Consider the following 24457-nt stretch of genomic DNA (forward strand, 5'->3'; position numbering starts at 1 on the left):
ATTTTAAATGTTTAGTTTAGTGGTATTAAGTACATTCGCTTTGTTGTATAACCATCATCACCATCCATCTCGATACCTCTTTTGATCTTGTAAAATGGAAACTATATACCCATTAAATAATAATTCCCATTCCCCCCTACCCCCAGACCCTGGAAATCATCATTCTACTTTCTGTCTCTATGATTTTGATTACTTGAGTACCTTATATAGTATTTGTCTTTTTGTTACTGGATTATATCACTCAGCATAATGACCTCAAAGGTCATCCTTGTTGTAGCAAATGTCAGAATTTCCTTACTTTTTAAGGCTGAATAATAATCCATTTTATGTGTATACTGCATTTTGCTTATCCATTCATTCATTAATGGACACTTGGATTTCTTTTACATTTTGGCTATTATAAATAGTTCTTTTGTGAAAATGAATGTGTAAATGTCTCTTCAAGACCCTGCCTTCCATTCTTTTAGTATATACCCAGAAATGGAAGTGCTGGGTAATATGATAATTGTATTTTTAATTTCTTGAAGAACTGCCATACTATTTTCCATAGTAGATATACCATTTTACATTCCACAACTGGTGCACAATTTCTCAACATCCTTACCAACGCTTGCTATTTTCTTGAAGGACTTTGTAAGCCATGTGGGATTTGCACTATTTTGAGTGCAACAAGGAACCACTGAGAAGTTTTAAAGAGGGAAGTTACATGATTTTCTTTTTTAGTAATATTCTGGCTGCAGAATGGAGATTGGATTGAGATCTGGGGGAAGGGACAAATCATGGAGGAGGCTGTTGTAAAAATTCGAGCGAGAGATGACATTCGTAGCTCGTGGGTATGGAGAGAAGTGGGTAGGTTATCAAGCTGCATAGGAGATGGAATGGTACAATCTGATGATGGACTGGATATGGGTTTCTGGCTTCAACAGCTAGATGGTTCCATTCAGGAAAATAGAGAACACAAGAGGAGAGGATTTGGTGTATGGTGTATGGCGTTTTCATCATGTGCTTTGTATTCATGGAGTGTGTGCACTTGTTCAGATTGTATGTGGGAATATTGCAAAATCTGAGTGATTTTTTTTTGTATGGTAGGCAGAAAGGATTGATGTTTGTTTTTTAAAATGTGAATACTTAGTTAGACTTATCAAAATTAAAACTTCTATGCTTCTAAGTACACCATCAAGAAAGTGAAAAGACACTGGAATAAAACATCAAGAATAGCCTTGGTCATCCTGGCTGGTTTGCTCAGTGGTTAGAATGTCAGCCCTCAGATTGAAGGGTCATGGCTTCGATTTCCAGTTAAGGGGATTTATCTCGGTTGCAGGCTCATCTGCCTTGGATGAGGTGCGAACGGGAGGCAACAAATCAATATGTCTCTCTCACTTCGATGTTTTTCTCTCCCTCTCTTTCTTCTACTCTGTCTAAAAAAAATCCAATGGAACAAATATCCTCAAGTGAGGATGAAAAAAGAGTAGCCCTGGCCAGTGTTGATCAGAGGTTTGAGTGTCGGACTGTACACTGACGGGTTGTGGATTTGATTCCCAGTCAAGGGCATGTGCCTGGGTTGCAGGTTCAATCCCTGACCCCAGTCAGGCTGCATATAGGAGGCAGCTGATCGATGTGTCTCTCTCATACCAATGTCCCTCCTCTCCCTCTACCTCTCCCCCTTCCCCTTCCTCCTCTCTTCCTCCCCTCCACTCTCTAAAAATCAATGGAAAGACTATCATTGGGTGAAGATTTAAAAAAATCAAGAATAGTTAAAAGAAAATGAAAAGACAACCCACAGTGTGGGTAAAGAATATTTGAAAATCGTATGTCTGATAAGGAACTTGTATCTAGAGTACGTAAAGAACTCTAACAATTAGTAATAAAAAGACAAATAACCAAATTTTTAAATGAACAAAGGATTCGAGTATACGTTTTTCCAGAGATGATACACAAATGGACAATAAGTGTGTGGACAGATATTCAACATCATCATTAGGGAAATACTATCAAAACCACAGTGAAATACTACTTCATTCCTGCCAGAATGGCTATAATAAAAAAGATGGACAATGACAAGTATTGGAGAGGGTGTGGAGAAATTGGAACACTCATATATTGCTGTTGGGATTGTAAAATGGGGTAGCCACTTTGGAAAATAGTTTTGGCAGTTCCTGAAAATGTTAAACATAGAGTTGCCATAGGACCCAGCAATTCTACTTAAGAGTAATGAAAACATTTGTCCACATAAAAACTTGTACACCAATGTTCATAGTAACATTGTAACCAATTGACAGGTTTGCTTCTCTTCCTGTCCAGCCATCTCTTGCCCAGGTGGTTGGTAGGAGGAAGATGGATATATCTCACCTGATGAGTCCTGCTCTGTTAGAAAATTGCACGTTTCAACTTCATTGATGTTTCATTTTGGTATGATGCTGATAATTGAAATCTTGGGATATCTAGGTCCCTTGTCCGCTAGGTTCTTGCCATGTTTCATTACCTTGTAAATTTTTTGTTGGTTTATAAATTTAGGATTATTCGTGCTTTCCTCCCTCAGAGGATTGTTGTGAAAATCAAATGAAAGTGAGATAACACTTTGAAAGCTGTATAGTCCTAAATAAATATGGAGAATTAGTATTAAGAATCCTAAAGTGCTCTGTATTTTCTTTCCATAGGAGTAAAACACAAATCTTTCCTAACCGTTGAGGACTGTTTTGAGTTGGGCAAAGTGGCCTATACAGAAGCAGATTATTACCATACAGAACTGTGGATGGAACAGGCGCTCAGGCAGCTGGATGAAGGCGAGGTTTCTACCACTGATAAGGTCTCAGTTCTAGATTATTTGAGCTACGCGGTGTACCAGCAGGGAGACCTCGATAAGGCACTTCTGCTTACAAAGAAGCTTCTTGAACTAGGTATGTTAACTTGACATAGTTCAGGGTTATAGATATATATATCATCATATAGCTGTGGTACTTTTTGTTAGAATTCAAGCACCTTGTTTTTCAGACATACTTGATCCTCTTTCTGATTAGCTTCTAAATGGCAATTGATTTTTCTCACCTAGTAGTACTACAACAGTGGCTGTGTTTCTCTGCTCTGCTCTTCAGGAATTTCAAAATTGGACCTAATCTAGCTAACTCAGTCAAAAATGTTTATTTACCATGTTGCTATATTAAATATTAACCAGTTTCCTTTGAAGGGTGTTTTTGGTTAATTGCATTTCATATTAAAATGATAGAAAAATGTAATAGCTTATGAGGATTTCACAACTAGTATTTTGAACAGAGTTGTAGTGTTTCTCTGCGTATGATCCAGGGACCATGTGCCTCAGAACTACTTGGATACATATTAGAAATGAAAATTCCTTGAGCTCCACCCCAGAATCTATAAATCTCTGTTCCATGCTTCCTATAAATCACAATCTCTGGAGGTAAAGTGGTGTGCTAATAGATTCTGGTGGCCTTTGGTATATAATGAAGCTTTAAACTTTAAAGTTAATATTTTTATGAATAGATAAATATATATATGTTAGAAGAGTGAAACAGTTCAAAAGGATTGGCCATCAGAAAGTGAACTTTTGATAATTAGGTTATTATATCTTAGTTGAATGAATAAATTGAGATATTGGTCCTAGTACCCTTTTTCCCCCCAGTATTTTTTAGTGATTTTTTTCCCCCCTCTTGACTTAAAAAAAAACTTTACTCATTGTAGGAAAGTTGCTTTTTCTTTCTTCTTTTAAAAATAATTCTTTATTGTTGAAAATATTACATATGTTCCCTTTTTGCCCCCATTGATCCCCTCCAGCCCACCCCTGCCCCCCACCCCAGGTCTTCACCACCCTATCGTCTGTGTCCATGGGTTATGCATATATGTATACAAGGTCTTTGGTTGATTACCTCCCACCCACCCATCCTCCCCCACCTTCCCTCTGAGATTCCGCACTCTGTTCCATGCTTCCATGTCTCTGGATCCACTCCATTCATCAGGTTATTTTGTTACTTAGATTCCACATCTGGGTGAGATCATGTGATACTTGTCTTTCTTTGACTGACTTATTTCACTTAGCATGATACTCTTCAGGTCCCTCCATGCTGTCTCAAAGGGTAAGAGATTCTTCTTTTTTACTGCTGCATAGTATTCTATGGTATAAATGTACCACAGCTTTTTTATCCACTCACCTACTGATGGGCACTTGGGCTATTTCCAGATCTTAGCTATTGTAAATTGTGCTGCTATGCAATAGGGGTGCATATATCCTTTCTGATTGGTGTTTCTCGTTTCTTAGGATATATTTCATTGTAGGAAAGTTTTAAAATAGAAAAAGATATAGAAGTCATCCATAAGCCAATCACCCAAAGACACCTACAAACTTTTTTGTTTCCTTGTTGTAGATACCCGCTTCACACACACACTTTTCCCTTTCTTTTACAAAATGAGGCTCATGTTGTATACCACAACATATATTGGGAGCAGTTTCTCAAAGACAAGAAATGTTTTAGAAATAAGAGTAGATTTCCTAAATATGTCAACTAACGTCACAAGTGAAGTTTCTATAAACTCTTCTGCCGCTTTTATTTGTGTGTGTGGTGGTGGTTTTTCCTCCTGGATGGGTGGAGTAAGTCCTCTTTCCTCTACTGAGACATAGCTAAAAATTATGACTAGCAATTCAGAGGTAATTAGGGGATTCCGGCTTATTTGAAAATTACATCTTTAGTTTCTGTTTTCTGTCTCATTTAGAATTTGGGGGCTAAAATCCACTCAGCCCTCAGAAGTAGGCTGTGTTCTACATTTATAGTTTATCTGTGGTAAAGGTTGCTTTTGAACTTACATAGTGCCTTCCCCATCGTAATTACATTTCAGTCTCAGAAAACATCTTTTCCATTGCTGAAAAGAAAAAAATGAGAAATTTAAAAAACTCATTTGACACCACAATGATCAGACATAGTTCCTTTGGCTAATTAGTAAGTTCTCAAAGTAGAAGCAGTAATTGCTACTTTGAAAAAAAAAAAAGTCCACTTTTGTCTCCAGAACTTGGTATAGGGTGACTGTATGTCCTGCTTTACTTGGGGCAGTTCTGGTTTACACCTGTTGTTTGGCATAATAATTTTTACTAGTGCCTTCTTTCACTCTCGGAAGCATACTGGTTTGGAAGGTAAATTGTATGGCCCTCTGTTTTTTATTACTGTATTCTGATGTTTGCACAACAATAAGCTTATTCATGGGTGTGCTCTTTCTCTTCTAATAGATCCTGAACATCAGAGAGCTAATGGTAACTTAAAATATTTTGAGTATATAATGGCTAAAGAAAAAGATGCCAATAAATCTGCTTCAGATGACCAATCTGATCAGAAAACCACGCTGAAGAAAAAAGGGGTTGCTGCGGATTACCTGCCAGAGAGACAGAAGTACGAAATGCTGTGCCGTGGGGAGGGTATCAAAATGGTAAAGTGGAAAAGCCAATTGTGTGTGTGTGAGTGTGTGTGTGTGTGTGTGTGTGTGTATGTGTTTGTACAAAGCTCTAGAGAGAATCAAGTTCTTTTATATTTAAGTCTGTGTGATAAAATCAGAATTACTGCATAAAGTGTTATAGTGTGCCACATCACCTTATTGTGAGGCTCACACAAAATGCTCCAAGTGCTAATAAAATAGCTTTTAAATAAAGCCTGTGAATCATACACCATTCATGCAATTTTGGTAATATTACCCTTTTCATAGATTAAAAGGTGAAGGATCTGATAATACAAGGGAAGTGATAAAGTTTTTTTCTTATATCTTAAAAAAAATTGGTTTTAGAGAGGAAGGAAGGGGAAGAGAGAGAGAAAGAGAGAGAAATATTGATGTGAGAGAGATACATTGATTGGTTGCCTCCTGTTTGTGCCCTGACTTGGGATTGAACCCACAACCTTCTGGTGCATGGGACGACACTCCAGCCACTGAGCCACACCAGCCAGGGCTTCTTATATCTTAATGCAAAAGAGGCTTCAGCAGTCTTAAATAGAAATAATATCCCTTCCTAATCTATCCTCTGAAACAATGCAGTCATCTATACAATAATCTCTTGTGGTTTTGCTCCTATTCCACCTTGACGGGATTGTTTAGTGAAACATTTGTCTATTTCAGAAATATTTAAAATGCAGAAAGACTTTTAAGAGATTTTGGCTTTATTTTTTCTTTAAAATAAAATATATCTATCAATATCCCTTTGTTTATTGTGTACTTATATTAATGCATTTGTAACTTAGAGTACTGTACTTTAGGATGGTTCTAGATAATAGGCCAAAAACAGAAGCATTCAAGTCTGGGAAACATAGGTTTTTGTTCAGCCTCAGTACTTTTCAGAGCCCTTTTATGTTACCGTGCATTCTGGATATGGTATACATTGCTTCCCAACATTAACTGGTAATGGAACCCTCTCTTAAGGTACTAGTGTTCAGCTGAAGGTGAGCATAAGTGGGAGGAAGTATATTAGTGAATTTTCAAAGTAAGTATTTTTAAGTGTAAACATTTGAATACGTAGTGTTTAACTTTTTCTCTACTACTGGTAAACTCAGGCGGGGCTTTATGTTTTGGTATTGATGACTTTTTGATATTTGATGATTTACTGTTGACAGCATAACCTCTAACATCAAAAAGTTGATCATATTTTTGTTGACACCTTTGGGTGTTCTAAGTTGATGAAGTCCTGGAAGAACAAGTCTACTCTTTCTTTGGGAGATAATAGTAAAGACAAGGATTATAACACTTTGCTAGACTCATGAAACATTTTTAAAAACTTACATCTAAATATTTTAGTATCTTTTATAAATAAGGACTGTTAAAAAAATAACCACAATACCATTATCACACATAAAAGAATTCACAGTGGTTCCATTATATCATCAAAATCTAGTTAAGTATTCAAATTTCAAATAGTACATGTTTGTTTTATTTTTTTTTAATCTTCACCCAAGAATATTTTTCCATTGATTTTTAGAGAGAGTAGAAGAGAGAGGGAAAGACAGAGAAACATCGACATGAAAGAGACACATCAATTGGTTGCCTCTTGCACCTGCCTGGGGCAGGGAGGAGCTTGCAACTGAGGTACGTGCCCTTGACCAGAATCGAACCTGGGACCCTTCAGTCCGCAGTCCGGCGCTCTATCCACTGAGCCAAAAAGGGTAGAACAGCACATGTGTTTTATTGCTCTTAATAACTCTTAAAGAAGAGAGCAAAATAGATCTTTTAAGTATAAAACATTATTCTGCTAATTTGTCAGTTTGTTAATGTAACACACACATGCCAAACCTGCCCAAGATCAAAGGAGCATTCTTTTTCTCAGAATAAGTTCATATCATTATTATGTAAAACATTTATTTGATATGAAACTCTGGATTTTATTTTACGTAAATAAAGTACATGGAGAATAAACATGAATCATTGTTTGTTTTAGTATGTTAACTAATAATTAAAACAAAACTAATATTATTCCTACTTCATATATGTCATACTTGTTTAATCAAGAGAACAATCAGCAATGCATTAACTTAATTATTAATACTACATAGGTGATTGAAAGAAACTTTTATTTGCTTTGTTGTCAGCTCTATTTTAAATACCCACTAATAAAAGCACCTGATTTCTTAGTTTAATAATTTATTTTCTCTTGTTTAGAGCTACCCATTTTTATCTTGGCTTTAAAAAAAAAACCAACCTTTAAAAAAAATTTTTTTGGCCATAAGCATTTAACTGAGAGTTTTTGTGTGGGTTTTTTTTTGTTTTTTTTTTATCAAAACCTGGTTAGGTTTTTTGTTTTTGTTTTGTTTTCCTTTTAGAAACTTTTTCTTTCAGAATGTTGTCCAGTTACTTTGTGAAGTTTAGAGCAATGCTGATAATTTATTTCATATTTCCATAACATTTATTTCATATTTATAACAACTGAACTTTATTTTGATGAGAGGAGGGTAAAAAAACCCTACATTTTTTCTTAAGGTCTACCATCTCTCTCCCAGAAAATAATCATTAATAAAAAAATTTAAATCCTGAAGGGCCTCTCCTAGCTGGTTGGACTCAGTGGATAGAGTGTTGGCCTCAGACTGAAGGGTCCTGGGTTTGATTCCAGTCAAGGGCACACGCCCGGGTTGCAGGCTCGATCCCCAGTAGGGAGTGTGCAGGAGGCAGCCGATCAATGATTCTCATCATTGAGGTATCTCTCTCTCTCTCTCTCTCTCTCTCTCTCTCTCTCTCTCTCTCTCTCTCTCTCTCTCTTCCTCTTCCTTCCTCTCTCAAATCAATAAAAATGTATATTTAAAAAAAAATCCTGAAGGTCCTGTTTGATGCAAAGTATTTGTAAAGAACTGGTTCTTTTGGTCGTCTTCTGCAGATAACTTTGTGTATTCATGAGCATGATTACTGTTTCTTATCTGCATAGGAACAAGCATTAAAAATATTATTACTCTAATATATTTATCATCTTTTTAACTTTATGTTTAGACTCCTCGGAGACAGAAAAAACTCTTTTGCCGCTACCATGATGGAAACCGGAATCCTAAATTCATTCTGGCTCCAGCCAAACAGGAGGATGAGTGGGACAAGCCTCGTATTATTCGCTTCCATGATATTATTTCTGATGCAGAAATTGAAATTGTCAAAGATCTAGCAAAACCAAGGGTAAATAACTTTTTTCCCCTCTTAATTTATATAACTGTGTATCAGTTTTTCCTTTGTAAGATTACAGGAATGATCATTGATATGGCACTAACCCCACAGATAGTTTTAGATATCATCACCACATCATAATGGAGTTGTTAACTAAACTGTATTTATACCAGTTTTTCCTTAGTTTGTTATCAAAACAAATAATATATCTTGCAAATTGGTCTTTTAAAAATTGTTTATTGGGGTGACATTGTTTAATAGCATTATATGGAAATAGATTTTAAACTCTTAATTATGAAAATAATAGATGAGATTTTTATTTCACACTTAACAAATTTATTTCAGCATCCTCCTGAAAAGTTTTCTAAGTACTTTGGAGCCCTTTAGTCTCAGAGACTAATCAAAAATCAAATTTTTCGTCCTTCTATTATTTTTATCTGAAAGAATATTTAAAGTATTTTTATTCCTTTTTAGGCACATTATTACTGGAAATATATAGTTAGGCACAAGCATCAGGCTAATTTTAAATAATAACATCATAGCTTTCTGACTTCAACCTACATCATTTATCTTTTTTTTTTTTTTAAATATATTTTACTGATTTTTCACAGAGAGGAAGGGAGAGGGACAGAGAGCCAGAAACATTGATGAGAGAAACATCAATCAGCCGCCTCCTGCACACTCCCCACTGGGGATGTGCCCGCAACCAAGGTACATGCCCTTGACCGGAATCAAACCTGGGACCCTTGAGTCCACAGGCTGACGCTCTAGCCGCTGAGCCAAACCGGTCAGGGCACATCATTTATCTTAATAAGAAAAACAATTTTATGTAAATGCAATCCTATAAACTTAGTGTTTAGTGTAGAAATTCTTCTTTTGTGAGAATATGAGAAAGACTGCCCTTTATGCTCTTGCCTTATTTATTTATTTATTTTTACCATCAGCTTGTTTTTAAAACATGTTTAGTCTTCATTGTAAAGTACAAACTGCCATTACTTTCATAAAGAGATTGTTTAATACACATGGCATATTTTTGTTCTTTTATTACACAGGAGTTATCAAATTTCTTCTTTATAGGTCCAGATAGTAAATACTTTTTAGGCTTTGCAGGCCATACAGTCTGTCAAAACCACTCAACTCTGCTGTTGTAGTGCAAAGGCAGCCATAGCATATAATGAGTATGGCTCTATTCCAATAAAACTTCATTTCCAAAAGCAGGTGGCAGGCTGAATTTGGCCCATGGCATCATTTGCTGATCCTAGTTATATCGTAAAGATTGAATTATCTGGATAGTTGTACTGCAGAATGACAGAGTTAGAATTGTTAAGTTTTACTGCTTTTCCAAATTGCTACTTTTTGTTTTTTTACCAAAGATTACATTTTAAATGGAAAAGGCAGTCTAATAAATATGGTTGCTTTACAAGTGAATCCTTAAAAATTTCTGTTTAATCCTATACTAATACAAGAGAAAAATGGTAATTGGCGTACAACCGATACCTTTTTCATTGGCTAATCAGTGAGATATGCAAATTAACTGTCAGCCAAGATGGCGGCTGGCAGCCAGGCAGCTGAGAATAGGAGGCTTGGTTGCCCCAGCGATGGAGAAAGTCAAGGATCCCCGCAGCTGCAGGGCTCTGAGCTCCTGAAGCAACAACTCCAAAAGATACAATGTTTCAATTATAGAAGCTAAAAGATGGCGGTTAATTTGCATACTCAGGCTCCAAGCAGAGCGAAGCCAAACAGCCCTGAAGCAGCAGGGCAGAGAGGCCTCAGGGCCTGGGATCAGCGGAGCCGAGAGGCCTCCGGGCCCCAGTGATCAGCGGATCCAAGAGGCCTCCCAGCCCCAGTGATCAGCGGAGCCGAGAGGCCTCCCAGCCCCAGTGATCAGCGGAGCCGAGAGGCCTCCTGGCCCCGGTGATCAGCGGAGCCGAGAGGCCTCCCGGCCGGTGATCAGCAGATCCGAGAGGCCTCCCAGCCCCGGTGATCAGCGGAGCCGAGAGGCCTCCCAGCCCCTGTGATCAGCGGAGTCCAGAGGCCTCCCGGCCCGGTGATCAACCGAGAGGCCTCCTGGCCCCGGTGATCAGCGGAGCCGAGAGGCCTCCCAGCCCCGGTGATCAGCGGAGTCGGAGGCCCCGCGATCAGCGGAGCCGAGAGGCCTCCCGGCCCCGGTGATCAGCGGAGTCCAGAGGCCTCCCAGCCCTGGTGATCAGCGGAGTCGAGAGGCCTCCCAGCCCCGGTGATCAGCGGAGTCCAGAGGCCTCCTGGCCCCGTGATCAGCGGAGTCGGAGGCCCCGCGATCAGCGGAGCAGAGAGGCCTCCCAGCCCCGGTGATCAGCGGAGCCGAGAGGCCTCCGGCCCCGCGTTCAGGGGAGCCAAGAGGCCTCCTGGCCTGGTGATCAGCGGAGCCGAGAGGCCTCCGGGCCAGGGATCAGGGGAGCCGAGAGGCGTCCTGGCCCTGGGATCAGCGGAGCAACGAGGCTTCCCAGCACCGGGATCAGTGTGACAGGGTGCGGAGCCCCAACCCTCTGATCGGCCCTGCTCTGTGCATGACAGGAGTGGCGCTGCAACCTCCCCATGGACCCTGCCTTGAGTGTGACAGGGGGTGGTGCCCCAACCCCCCAATCGGCCCTACTCTGAGCATGACTGAGGGTGGCATCGCAACCTCCCAATCCGCCCTGCTCTGTGCATGACAGGAGGCGGGGCCCCAACTCCCCAATGGGCCCTGCTCTGAGCCCGACCAGGGGTTACACCTAGGATTAGGCCTGCCCTCTGCCACCCGGGAGCAGGCCTAAACCAGCAGGTCCTTATCTCCTGATGGGTCCCAGACTGTGAGAGGGCATAGGCCAGGCTGAGGGACCTCCTCTCCCAACCCCGAGTGCACAAATTTTTGTGCACCGAGCCTCTAGTAATTACATAATATTCTATCATTCTCTTGTAGTCTAAGATTTCTATTGTAGTCCATAATTTGTAGTCAATAAGCCCAGTAAACTAAAGTATCTTGGTAGAATATTTATAAAGAGTTCATTTCATCCTGGAGATTGTCGTATGTCTCTAGGTATGGAGGCCAAAGTCTTCCAAAGGGATGCCTCAGTGGTTTTATTTTTAATATGTCAACAGATTCAGTGGCAGTAAGAATTTCATGTTTGTTTTGATAACCTCAGAATCATCCTCCTTTAAAAAAGAAGTGTAAAGTCATTGTCTCGACTGTCATCTTTTTAAATGATTTTTACATTTATGAGTTCTTTTCATTTGCATTGTGCTCAGTCCAAGATTATTTCACAGTATAAGTGAAATATATGAGCAGATATCTTGAAGGAAGAAAAGATGGACCTTGAAATAAATTTTGAACATTAACCTTTGTGAAATAGTATCACTAAAAAAAATTAAAGTCAGAAGTTTGGAATGGATCATTAATTGCAAATAACCATTTTTATAACTATAAATTAGACTTCAAATTTTAGAAATTTCTCTTTTTCTCACTGTCACATGCTCTAACCATTGAGAGAAATTAAATTTTTAATCTCTTCAAGTACCCTCTATTTATGCAAAACAAAACATTTTTTAAAATAACTTAAAAAATATATAAAAACCTAAAAAAACCACATGGGCTTTCAAAGCTCAACACAAGGTGATTGGAAGTCTATGGAGCTGTTTTCTCTTTTCAGCTTCCATTATAAGAAATCCTAGAATTCTGACTGGTTGGGTAAATGTGATACATTTTTGTTTTGTAATGCAAGTATTTTGATGGTTGGCTTCACAGCTGAGGCGAGCCACCATTTCAAATCCAATAACAGGAGACTTGGAGACGGTACATTACAGAATTAGCAAAAGGTAAGAGATGTGTATGCTGCATATTTTGATCTCTAATGAGTGTTTTGTATATCCTACAGGAATTATTCATTTCAAGGAAGTAGGTCATTTTCAGTCTCCAGCTCCAGTCACCGCCTGTTTATATACACATGGATAAACTGCTTCGTGTTTCACAGGTCTTTCCCATTAACTAGAAGTTCTGTTTTTAATTTTTAATTGGTTTGTTAATTTTTGGGAATTAATAGGCGTTGCATCTCTGTTCTGGTCAGGAATTAAATATCCAAGAAATGGCTTGATACTTGTTTTCTTTTTCCCCTTTCTTGCCAAGGGGGAGAAAAAGCAAAAGCAGCGGTCTTTGTTTATGCAGCTCTCTTAACATTCATAAATGCTGTGAATTTTCATCAGCCTTCATGGTGATTGTACTGGCATTTGTTCATACGTCTTGTATAATACCATTGTCATTTTGGAGTAATCTGTATTCCTCCTGTTGGAGTTTTTATTTTAAAAACCTTGCTGACTTAAACGTTGGCGATGGAAAGAACAGAGTTATTTTTCTGATTTCTCTTCCAATTGCTATTACTTGTGAATTTAGTTGCCTTTTATTTTGCCAGAGAGACTTAACAACAGTTTTGTCTTGGTGAGAGTTTAAAAAAATGAATTCAAAGAGACTAATTATTCTTTTGTTATAATATTTAAAGAACATTAAACTTCTAAATTTGAGAAAGTTCCTGTGAAACCCAGTGCTATATAAGTCATTTACATACAGCTTCAAATGATTTTTTTTTAAAAAAAGTGAAAGGACAATAAATACACAACAAAAATTTGTCAACTCGTTTTCTCTTGATTTGGAAGTGGCTTTTCTAATTGCCACCTTTCTAAATGTTTTTGCTGATTTGAAACCATTATCTACCATCCAGACCAATCTGAACCCTTCCAATCACCTGTGGCTTGGCAAAACAAAATAAAACAAAAGTCCAAAATTGCCTGCTACGTGAGTAAGTGCTTGTCCTTTCTCTTTTTTTGTAGCTGAGCCGAGCTACAGTACATGACCCTGAGACTGGAAAATTGACCACAGCACAGTACAGAGTATCTAAGAGGTAAGGGAGTAATGGAGAGAACTTTAGTCATATTTGGACCATTTTCTTTATTGAAAATCTAATTTTCATAAAACTCATGATATGGTTTCAGAGACCTAGGCTGTTAGGCATAGGTGTTTGATGACAACCACACCTGAATTGTCATGATGGACTAATAAACAAACATGGTTATGGGGAAATTAATAGAGATTTATTAAATTTCAAAATCCTTCCCTAGCCAGTGTGGCTCAGTTGGTTGAAGCATTGAAAGGTTGCGGGTTCAATTCCCCATCAGGGCACATACCCAGGTTGCAGTTCAATTCCAGTCCTGGTGCATGAGAGAGACAACCGATGGATGTTTCACTCTTTCCTTCCCTCCCTCCCCTTTCCTTTTCCTCTTCCTCTTCCTTTCCTTCCTTCCTTCTTTATCTTCCTCTCTTCCTCTCTCTCTAAAATCAATAATAAAAAAACAACACCCTGCTGTGATTCCCCAAACCCTGCCAGCTAAGTGAAGTTGTATTCTCATATTGAAGGGGGGTTCCCAAAGACTTCATAGAACAAGGCCTAACTTGGTCTGTATATAGTAAAGCAGGGGTTTAAACATCTCTCAGAACCCAGTAGCTATAGGTATTAAGAAAGTAAATGCCTTTAAAGATTATATAACAAATCATTTGCAAATCCATTGGTTTTAAGTTCTTTCATGTGTACAATGTTTAAAGAGAATCTACCAAAGTCTAGATCACTGAAATAATTTTTAATAATAGATAACTGTAATTTATGTATTTAAGGTAAAAGGAGCTCACAGAATGAGTTATATTATTCCAACAGAACTCATTTTCCATCTACTTAAGTATGTTAATTAGGTTTCTTAAATATCATAAAAATGAAAATAGAAATATAATTGAGCTGAATTCAGTCTCATTCTAGCAACAAGTAATATTTATCCACAGGTACAATACCTAATTGACAATTACAAAATAAGCCCAATCCATCTCAATAGGAACATCCTATATAATAAAGAGCTACTATGCTAATGGTCGTGACACCCTCACGCCGTAACGACGTTTCAGCAGGAGGCTGTGTGTGCTGTAGGGCAGAGCTGCTGCGTTGCTCCAGAGATGGGGCGGAAGCGGGAGGCACCTGGAGGAGGCGGGACCATCCTGTGGCAGGGAGGGCAGGGGTGAGAGCCCATAATGCCCCCACTCACCAGCCCTTCGCTACCCACCGCTTGCACTCAGCATGCTGCCGCCTACCTGCCAGGGGAAGGAGCACAGTGCTCGCACTGCCAGGAAGTGGCGCTCGAAACTCCGGAGTAGGCGGGAGGCTTCCACAAACTCCTCCAGTGCCATGACAGGGCGGAGCCGCCTCATTGCTCCGGAGACGGAGACCGGGCGGAAGTGGGGAGGCACCGGAGGAGGTGGGACCAGCCCGAGGTGACTCATGGGACCAAGGGTGGGGCTTGAAGCAGCTAGAGAAGGCTGGAGGGGTTGGGGGCGGGGCCAGGAGCGCTCAAGCTCTGGGTGGAGAGGTTAGGGCAGGGGTGGGCAAACTTTTTGACTCGAGGGCCACAATGGGTTCTTAAACTGGACTGGAGGGCCGGAACAAAAGCATGGATGGAGTGTTTGTGTGAACTAATATAAATTCAAAGTAAACATCATTACGTAAAAGGGTATGGTCTTTTTTTTTTTTAGTTTTATTCATTTCAAACGGGCCGTAGTTTGCCCACGGCTGCTCCAGACACTGTACCCTGGTAGGCAAAATCTCCACCACCATCCCCCAGGACTCCACCTCTCCACCCTATTGAGAACCATTGTTCTAGGATAAGAATGGAATTAAAATGAAAGTCCAAGGGAAAAAGTGATGTAAAATTGTTAAGTATTACAAATCACTTTATTCATGTATTTTTAAAAATATGTATATGTTTTTTATTGGTTTGAGAGAGGAAGGGAGAGGGGGAGAGAGAGAGAGAGAAACATCAGTGATGAGAGAGAATCACTGATTGGCTGCCTCCTGTGCACCCATTACTGGGGATCGAGCCCGCAACACGGACACATGCCCTTGATCAGAATTGAACCCAGGACCCTTCAGTCCTCAGGCTGATGTTTTATCTACTAAGCCAAACTGGCTAGGGCTATTAATGTATTTTTTTTTAAGTGGATGGTGGAGGGCATCAAATCATTATGGTAGAGTCCATTGGATATATTAAAATCATCATTTTTCAGAAATTACCACTATTTTCATCCTTTGAAACTATTATGTTAAAAAATTTTAGTTGTCAACTAGAAAGTTGTACAAAATAGTACATAGATTTTAAAAACTATTTTAGGAGGTACTCATGAAAAGGATTTGAATATTACTGCTGTAAGTCACAGCAAAAGTACTAGGAAGGCTGGAGGGATTGTGTTGATATGTTTCCTTATTCTTTTGGGGCAGAGCTATATGTTCTTCATATATTAACTTTCATCATCCCCACAAACATATCCTGGTTTCTTGACTCTCTGCCCTATACTACTGCCCCAGTTAAAAGACATAATTAAAATTTTCTATAATATTATTTTGATTCAGGAGCACTAATAGATGATAAGGATTTGCAGAAACTAATTTGTAGTATGTGTCATGTCTAAAAAAATTAACCTCATCTATTTTTGAAAATAGTAACTTAAGCCATTACATATTTTATCAGAGATTACTGCATGGTTTTTAGGCATTTTTACTGTCATAAAGGTTATAAATATCCAAATTCTCCAGATTTGGATGCTTTTAGGAAGCATGTGAACCAAAATTTAATGAATTTAGAGTTTTGGAAGTCATTTTTCATATATTCAGTGCACCTTTTGATGAAATATCCAGCCCACAGTGTCATTGGACTCTTACCAACAAGTCAGTATAAATTATTCTTGGAAAGGTGACCTACAAACATTTTTTCATTGAGAACTAAATATTTCTAAACATTTTGAAATTATTTTTTAAATATTCTAATTTTATAGCTCTGAAAAGCAATTTTATTAAGTTTTTGAGAAAGGCACAACCATACTTTATATTATATATAGCAGCAGAAAATGCTTAGTGAGTAGCATTAGAAGACTGAGTAACACCAGAATAAATTCACCCAGCCTTGGCAAATTATACGAAGTATGTGAGTATTTCTGTTTAAAACATCCTAGTTAAAAGGGAATTCCATAGCACAGTGATTTTATCTTTACTCTTGGGAAAACATTTTTTTTTAAAAAATTAAATCTTTATTGTTCAGATTATTACAGTTGTTCCTCTTCCCCCCCCCCCCCATAGTTCCCCTCCACCCGGTTCCCACCCCACCCTCTGCCCTTCCCCCCCCCCCCCCCCGCACTGTCCTCATCCATAGGTATACGATTTTTGTCCAGTCTCTTCCCGCCCCCCCCCCCCCCGAGAATAGTCAATCCACTCCGTTTCTATGCCCCTGATTCTATTATATTCACCAGTTTATTCTGTTCATCAGATTATTCGCTTGATTTTTAGATTCACTTGTTGATAGATGTGTATTTGTTTATAATTTGTATCTTTACCTTTTTCTTCTTCCTCTTCTTAAAGGATACCTTTCAGAATTTCATATAATACTGGTTTGGTGGTGATGAACTCCTTTAGCTTTTTCTTATCTGTGAAGCTCTTTATCTGACCTTCAATTCTGAATGATAGCTTTGCTGGATAAAGTAATCTTGGTTGTAGGTTCTTGGTATTCATCACTTTGAATATTTCTTGCCATTCCCTTCTGGCCTGCAAAGTTTCTGTTGAGAAATCAGCTGACAGTCGTATGGGTGTTCCCTTGTAGGTAACTGAGTTTCTTTCTCTTGCTGCTTTTAAGATTCTCTCTTTGTCTTTTGCCCTTGGCATTTTAATTATGATGTGTCTTGGTGTGGTCCTCTTTGGATTCCTTTTGTTTGGGGTTCTCTACGCTGCCTGGACTTGTAGGTCTATTTCTTTCACCAGGTGGGGGAAGTTTTCTGTCATTATTTCTTCAAATAGGTTTTCAATATCTTGCTCTCTCTCTTCTTCTGGCACCCCCATAATTCGGATGTTGGTACGCTTAAAGTTGTCCCAGAGGCTCCTTACACTATCTTCATATTTTTGGATTCTTTTTTCTTTTTGTTTTTCTGGTTGGTTGTTTTTTGCATCTTTGTATTTCAGTCTTTGACTTGATTCTTGCAATCCTCTAGTCTGCTGTTGGAACTCTGTATAATATTCTTTATTTCAGTCAGTGTATGCTTAATTTCTAGTTGGTCCTTTTTCATAACCTCAAGGGTCTCACTAGATTTATGGAGGGCCTCACTAAATTTATCAGTCGTTTCTAGAAAATTCTTGAAAAACCTTACAGGTGTGGTTTTGAACTCTATATCCAGTAGTTTGCTTTCCTCCATTTCTGTCATTTGTGACCTGTTTCTTTGTCTCCGCATTTTGGCTGCTTCCCTGTGTTGATGGAGTGGCTTTCTGTGCTAGGTGTCCTATAGGACCCAGTGGCTCAGCCTCCCCAATTACCTGAGGTGGACACTCTTGGTGCACCCCTTTGTGGGCTTTGTGCCCAGTCTTGTTGTAGTTAAGCCTTGATTGTTGTAGGTATCACTGGGAGGAATTGACCTTCAAGCCAATTGGCTGTGAGAATCAGCTGTGTCTGCAGTGGGAGAACTTCTGTGCTGGAGACACTGTTCTGGGGCAAGACTTGCTTCAGTGGGGCTTTGGTGCTCACTGAGTCTACCCCCTGAATGTGTCCCTTATGGATCTGAGGAGTTGTAATCTGGATGGTCCCAGCCTGACCACTGGGTACACTGGCTCTTGGATCTCTAAGGAGGTGCTAATTTAGCCTCTGCCTAAGGCTACCCAGCAGGAGGTATGGAGAGATCTGCAGATTCCTCTTCTTTGTTTGGGGTTTGGAGGTGCCCAGATGAGGCCCAGCTGTGAAGCAATGCAAGCTGCTGTGGGGCCTTGGGCCTTTTTTAGGAAGTTCTGGGTCTCTCTGACCCAGCTGCAGTTTGTTAGGTAATTTTCACATTGCAAAGGGCCAGAGCATTCATATGCAAAAGCCTCTGCGCACAGCTTGGTTGGGGCAGGGTCTCGGGATCAACAGGGTGGAGCAACCAGCTATGGCTGATCCTCAGTCCTGCCCTAAGAGGCCCCGCGTCTCAGTGTCCTGGTAATCGCTGTAAGCACCTCTGAGAGAAAGCCGCCCGTAAGTTCCAACCGATGCCCGACAGTCCAGTTTCTCCCAGTATGAGTCTGGGTCCCCAGAGACTCGCCTGGAACTGGAGTTCAGAACATTTGGGAGCTTGAGACTCCCTCCGGATTGAAAAAGACACCCGTGTCCTCAGTCACCAGCTCTTGCTGCGTGCGCCTCTGTACCTCTGCATTTTACTTCCACACCGCACCTCCTCTGAGTCTCAGTGTGCTTTTCTCTTTCCTTCTAGTTGTAGAATTTCCACTCAGCCAGCCTTCCTGTGGTTCTGGATGTCCATTTTGTCTTTTAGTTGTATTTTTGAAGTTGTTGTGTGAGGCACCAATTTCTAGTGTTTACCTATGTCGCCATCTTAGTTCTGTCAGGAAAACACTTTTAAAAATAAAATATATGCCCAGCCAGTGTGGCTCAGTGGTTGAGCATTGGCCCATGAACCAGGAAGTCATGGTTCAATTTCGGGTTAGGGCACATGCTCGGGTTGCGGGTTCGGCCCCCCGTAGCAGGTGTACCAGGGGGCAGCCAATAATTTATTCTTTTTCATCATTGATGTTTCTATCCCTCTCTCTAACCTCCCTCTCTCTGAAGTAAGTAAAAACATTTAAAAAATAAAATACATGTTGAAAGAGAGAGTCTTACCTGTTAAAGAGGATTTTACTCCATAAAATATCCAATACAATTCACATTTTAACAACAACAAAAAAGATTTTACTATTTTGGGGATTTAATAGCTATGTTGAGATATTTTCTAACCATCACTGTAAATCTGAATTTTGAAGATTCCTACAAGCAAAATAAGTGTTTTATGTTTCCTTCATATATTAAACCTCTGAAAAAGGCATCTAAATGCAAAGTAAAAGAATTTGTGTATTGATGTTAATTAATCTCTCTTGTACTGGGAACATCTGTATTTTGAAAGGGTCAGAAGGGAATTTCAAATATCCATATTTTGAGAAATTTCTAAGTGATTATGTCACCTTCTCTGGAAGTAAAAACATGTTCCAGTGTACTAACAAATAGATTTTTTTGAGGGGAAAAGTATGTGTGGAAATCCATTACTCTTTAAAAACCATAAAGTTTTTATTTACTTTATTGACTGACTATGAACTTTTAGCATACCATCTCTGTCTTTGCCAATATTTTAAAAGAAACCCTAAATATTTACTATAGCTATTTAATGGAGGAGCTAATAATTTTGGCTAAATCAGAGGAATGGAATTTAGTATTTTGAAAGGTAAGCATTCAGTTATGTGTACCGAAAAGACAGTTGAACTATGAGCTCATAAAATCCAGTTAGAGTAATATAAATGAGATATGCAAATAAATAATCTATTTTGTGTGGTAGTAAAAGCTTCTTTGTTTCTGTTGGGTTATTCTTGGAAGTGTTCCTGTTTTACACTGGAGTACAGATTTTCTACAATAAGATACTTTATTGTGCTTGAAATTTAATTTACCCATGTTAATAAGGAACAAGTACAGTATAAAAGTATATTAATATTTTTACAACATAGAGATAGATAAATAGCTTTGAATGGTTTCAGTTTTTAAAAAATTGGAATAACTTTTTAAAAAAATATGTATTTTATTGATTTTTTACAGAGAGGAAGGGAGAGGGATAGAGAGTTAGAAACATCGATGAGAGAGGAACATCGATCAGCTGCCTCCTGCACACCCCTATGGGGGATGTGCCCGCAACCAAGGTACATGCCCTTGACTGGAATCGAACCTGGGACCCTTCAGTCCGCAGGCCGACGCTCTATCCACTGAGCCAAACCAGTTAGGGCTGGAATAACTTTTCACAACAGTATTAGACTCTATTGGGTTGATTAGTGCTTCTCAGATAACAGAACTGGACAGATCTATAGTATTACTGTGTAATTGACCACTAATGTCAAAGGGACCAGTCTGGATGGTTAGCCTTTCATTGTTAACTCAAGCATTTAGAGACAAAAATTTGGCAAGTTTTGTCCTCTGTAACTGGCACTTTGGGCTCTGAGTGATTTTTTTGGGGGAAATCACATGGTGTGCTATATACGCAAAACTAATACAAAACAATGAATGTAAACTGTAATTGAATGAATGAATGAATGAATGAATGAATGTTTAAAAAATCACATAGTGGCCCTAGCCGGTCTGGCTCAGTGGATAGTGTGTTGGCCTGAGGATCAAAGGGTCCTGGGTTTGATTCCTGTTAAGGACATGTACCTTGGTTGCTGGCTCCTCCCCAGCCCAGACCCTGGTTTGGGGTGCATGCAGGAGGCAACCAATTGATGTGTTTCTCTCACATCAGTATTTCTCTCTGTCTTTCCCTTTCCCTTCCACTCTCTCTGAAAATCATTGGAAAAATATCCTCGGGTGAAGATTTAAAAAAAATTACATAGTGGTTTTGTTAGCTGATTGTGAAATGTTCATTTTCCATATCTGTTGACATAGAAGAAGAAGATAGTGATAATATTCAAATTATATCACTCATATTTTCCTTTTGGGGGTTTTGTAACAGTCTTTAAAACCTCCAAAATGGTATGTCTGTCTGTTTATGTGAGCTTGCCTTCCTTACTAATGTATTAGAAATATAGTCATGCAGTGTGAGAATATTGCTCCTTACTCAAAGAAAGCATTCCAGTGATACTTTAAAGCATTGTATATTAAAAGAATAAGAGGTTTTCTTAACAACAGAAAATCATTAGAAAGAAAAAAATGTTGAAATGTTGCTCTGTATGTACAACTTAACTCAGGTTCTGTCGATAAGACCAAAAGGAAGCTATTTTGGGTTATCTCATTATTAAGTGGAAAAAGGGAAGCATAAAATTATCTGGACAAAGAGTTCTGCTTTGCTCTTGGCAAAAAATTGTGTTTTATGGAAAAACACTTCAAAATTTAGTTGACATTTTTAGTTATAGTTTTAAAGAGGTAAAGAGTTTATTTATTGTTTATTGTTGCTTGTACTTTTGATATCACAGCTAAACCACTGTTGAATCTAAGGTCACAAAGATATATGCCTATGCTTTTTTCTAAGAGTTCTATAATTTTAGCTCTTATATTTCTGTCTTTAAAACCTTAGTTAATTATTTTTCATATGATGAGAGTTACAGGTCTAACTTCTTTCTTTTGAATGTGCTTATCCAGTGTCCCAGAACCATTTGTTGACTATAACAAGCATTTCTTGCTTTTGCAAAGTGTAAAGTAAAAGACTGAAATGGTAGTTGCTAGAATGGCAAAGGGAAGGTGTTCTGGGCAGAGGAGATGTCAGACTGAAGAATGAGCAACCATTGTCAAGGAAAAGATGAACTATAATGGGGAGGCAGTAATGGCAGAAATAGGCCTATGGGTTAGAAAGGGTTGATAAAGGCATAGGGCAGCAGTTCTCAACCTGTGGGTCTCAACCCCTTTGGCCATCAAACGAACCTTCCACAGGGGTCGCCTAAGACCATCCTGCATATCAGATATTTACATTACAATTTATAACAGTAGCAACATTACAGTTATGAAGTAGCAACAAAAATAATTTTATGGTTGGGTCACAACATGAGGAACTGTATTTAAAGGGCCAGAAGGTTGAGAACCACTGTTCTAGGGCTACAGGGGCATGGTTCTCCACCCTCCCTACCACCAGGAGAGGCCCCTGGTATCATTCAGCAGGTGCCCACCAAAGTCACCATGATCCATGAAGTGTCAAAGGTAAAAAGAATTTTATTTCATTACATCAAAGAAAATGTTAAGACTATATGCAGGCAAAGACACTTCTGGGAAAGAAGTGGGTGCCAGCCAGTCCTCAACCGTTTGAGGAAATAGGCTGAAGAGGGTTCCCACGGGGTTGGGGTGCTCTGATCCCTGCAGCACCTGGGAATGGGGTGGATGACTGTCATAGGTGATTGGGCTGTGGTAGATAACGTGCTGGCAGGTGTCCCTAGACTGAAAGACCATGGTTCTGAAACAACCCAGGGCTCTGGGCGGAGGGCAGCATTCGCAGCTGGGTAAGTGGAAGCAGCGTTCTCTGGAGATGTAGTTCGGAAAGCAGAGGGGTTGGAGTGAAGGTGTATAGCTATTCAGAGTGCATAGAGGCATGGAAACTGTTACATACTTGGCTGTTCTACAGACGAAGATATTCTTGAGCTTTGTTGATAGTTACTTTGGTACCAAGATTGGGCCTAAAGTGGAGAATGAGTTATTGAAAGATGCAAACAGCATTGGGTGCTCAGGTCAACAACATCCTGTTTCTGACACAGTACTCTAAGATGCGATTTTCAAACCTTTTCACTTCATGGCACACAAACTACTAAAATTCTGTGGCACAACAAAAAATATATTTTTTGTTGATCTGACCAAAAAGGTATAATTTGACTTATTCACACTGGATGGCTATTGTGTTGGCAGGTGTCCTTTTATTTGACAGTCTAAGGGAAGAGAGGTCAGTGCCCCTGACTAGTTAGGTATCGCATGTTTTTAAAATTCAGTTGAAAATTGCTGCTCTAAGAGGCTAGTGCTGCTGAGGAAGTGGACCTGCATGTAGGCAGTAAGACATGGCAATGTGGTGTTAATAGATGATAAAGAGACGATAGCCTCAAAAAACCCTTTAGCAAACAGTAGTTACCCTTCTCAACCTAGAAAAGGATTTCTAAGGAAGAAAAATTGTTTCTCATAGTTGGCCTTGGAGTCTTACTTTAAAAATACATATACACCTATGTATGCAAATATGTGTGTGCTCAAACCCTTTCTATAAGTACCCGAGTGAAAAAAAACTCAGTTCAGTGAAATGAAAACTTAACGTCTGTAACATGTAAAAATGTTTGAAACCGCAATACTAACCCTTATTGAGGGCAAACTACAGTCAGTAGAAGAAACTTCTAAAATACATATCACATGTGTAATGTTATAGGTCATGTGCCAAAATAGAAAGCCTAGTGAGTGAGCGAGGAGAAGTTATTTAGAAGTCTTGCTATTTTAAAAACTGTAAATGTTACAAAGGTATGTTCCTAACAATTACTGCTGTTTAATTGTGAGGGGGAAATTTAGAAGACTACAACAGCTGCATTTTACAATATTTCCCTACATACACAAAAAAACAAAGATATTTGCTTGTGCTCCAAAAGAGGGCAAAATTAGAGAACTCATTTTTGTCTTGAACAATTGAATATCTGTTACTTAAGGAGAAAATTGCTAATCATTGTGGCACTCATAGCAAACAATTGCCTTACCAGTGAAAAAGGTACACTAACGTGGTTCTTAATCCTGTCAATTATTATTATTATAGGTTTTATAGTGGTCTTTCTGACACCTTCATACCACAGTTGAGAAAATGTTACTATTTTAAAAAATGACTTTACTGAATGAAGTCAGTCCATGAAAGAGAATCCTAATATATTTTTCTCTGAAATGGATGTGAGAAATCCAACCTCTTCCTCAAAAAAACCATTAGGAAGCTTTGACAAAGCATGGCATGGGGAAGAGTCAAGGAAGGAGAGATGACAAGAGTGATAATCCAAAGGCTTCACTTTGCAAAGTGAAAAAGACTATTCTGGGCAGAGAGAAGAGCATGTGCCACTCGCCTCAGGGCTAGAGGAAGCATGTTTTGGAAGTGTTGCTGGGCACAGCGGGGGAGGCAGGACGTAGTGGCAGAGGCTGTAAGGGAGACCGGGAGGCAGCAGCCAGAGACTGAAGAGATACTGGGAGAATGAGTGAGCGAGGAGAGTTTTAAGAAGGAGGGACACTGTGATATGTTACTGGAAGAGCAAATACAACAAGAATTAGAAAACCT

The 24457-nt window shown here is 39.2% G+C and overlaps 1 protein-coding gene and 1 pseudogene across 2 annotated transcripts in view; both read left to right on the top strand.

The window, feature by feature from the left end:
• Positions 1 to 24457, top strand: part of P4HA1 (prolyl 4-hydroxylase subunit alpha 1) — a 79303-nt gene that overhangs the window by 30513 nt on the left and 24333 nt on the right. The window contains exons 6-9 of one of the 2 annotated variants that reach the window (XM_059662398.1): positions 2658 to 2897; positions 5231 to 5427; positions 8455 to 8631; positions 12380 to 12450. In XM_059662398.1, the coding sequence (XP_059518381.1) occupies positions 2658 to 2897; positions 5231 to 5427; positions 8455 to 8631; positions 12380 to 12450 (685 nt within the window). Of the gene's footprint in view, positions 1 to 2657; positions 2898 to 5230; positions 5428 to 8454; positions 8632 to 12379; positions 12451 to 13455; positions 13527 to 24457 lie in introns of both variants that reach the window. The other variant, XM_059662399.1, reaches the window with a different exon arrangement.
• LOC132214833 (enolase-phosphatase E1-like) lies at positions 19070 to 24089 on the top strand (annotated as a pseudogene).

The sequence above is a fragment of the Myotis daubentonii genome, chromosome 13 (assembly GCF_963259705.1).
Source record: "Myotis daubentonii chromosome 13, mMyoDau2.1, whole genome shotgun sequence".
NCBI lineage: Eukaryota > Metazoa > Chordata > Mammalia > Chiroptera > Vespertilionidae > Myotis > Myotis daubentonii.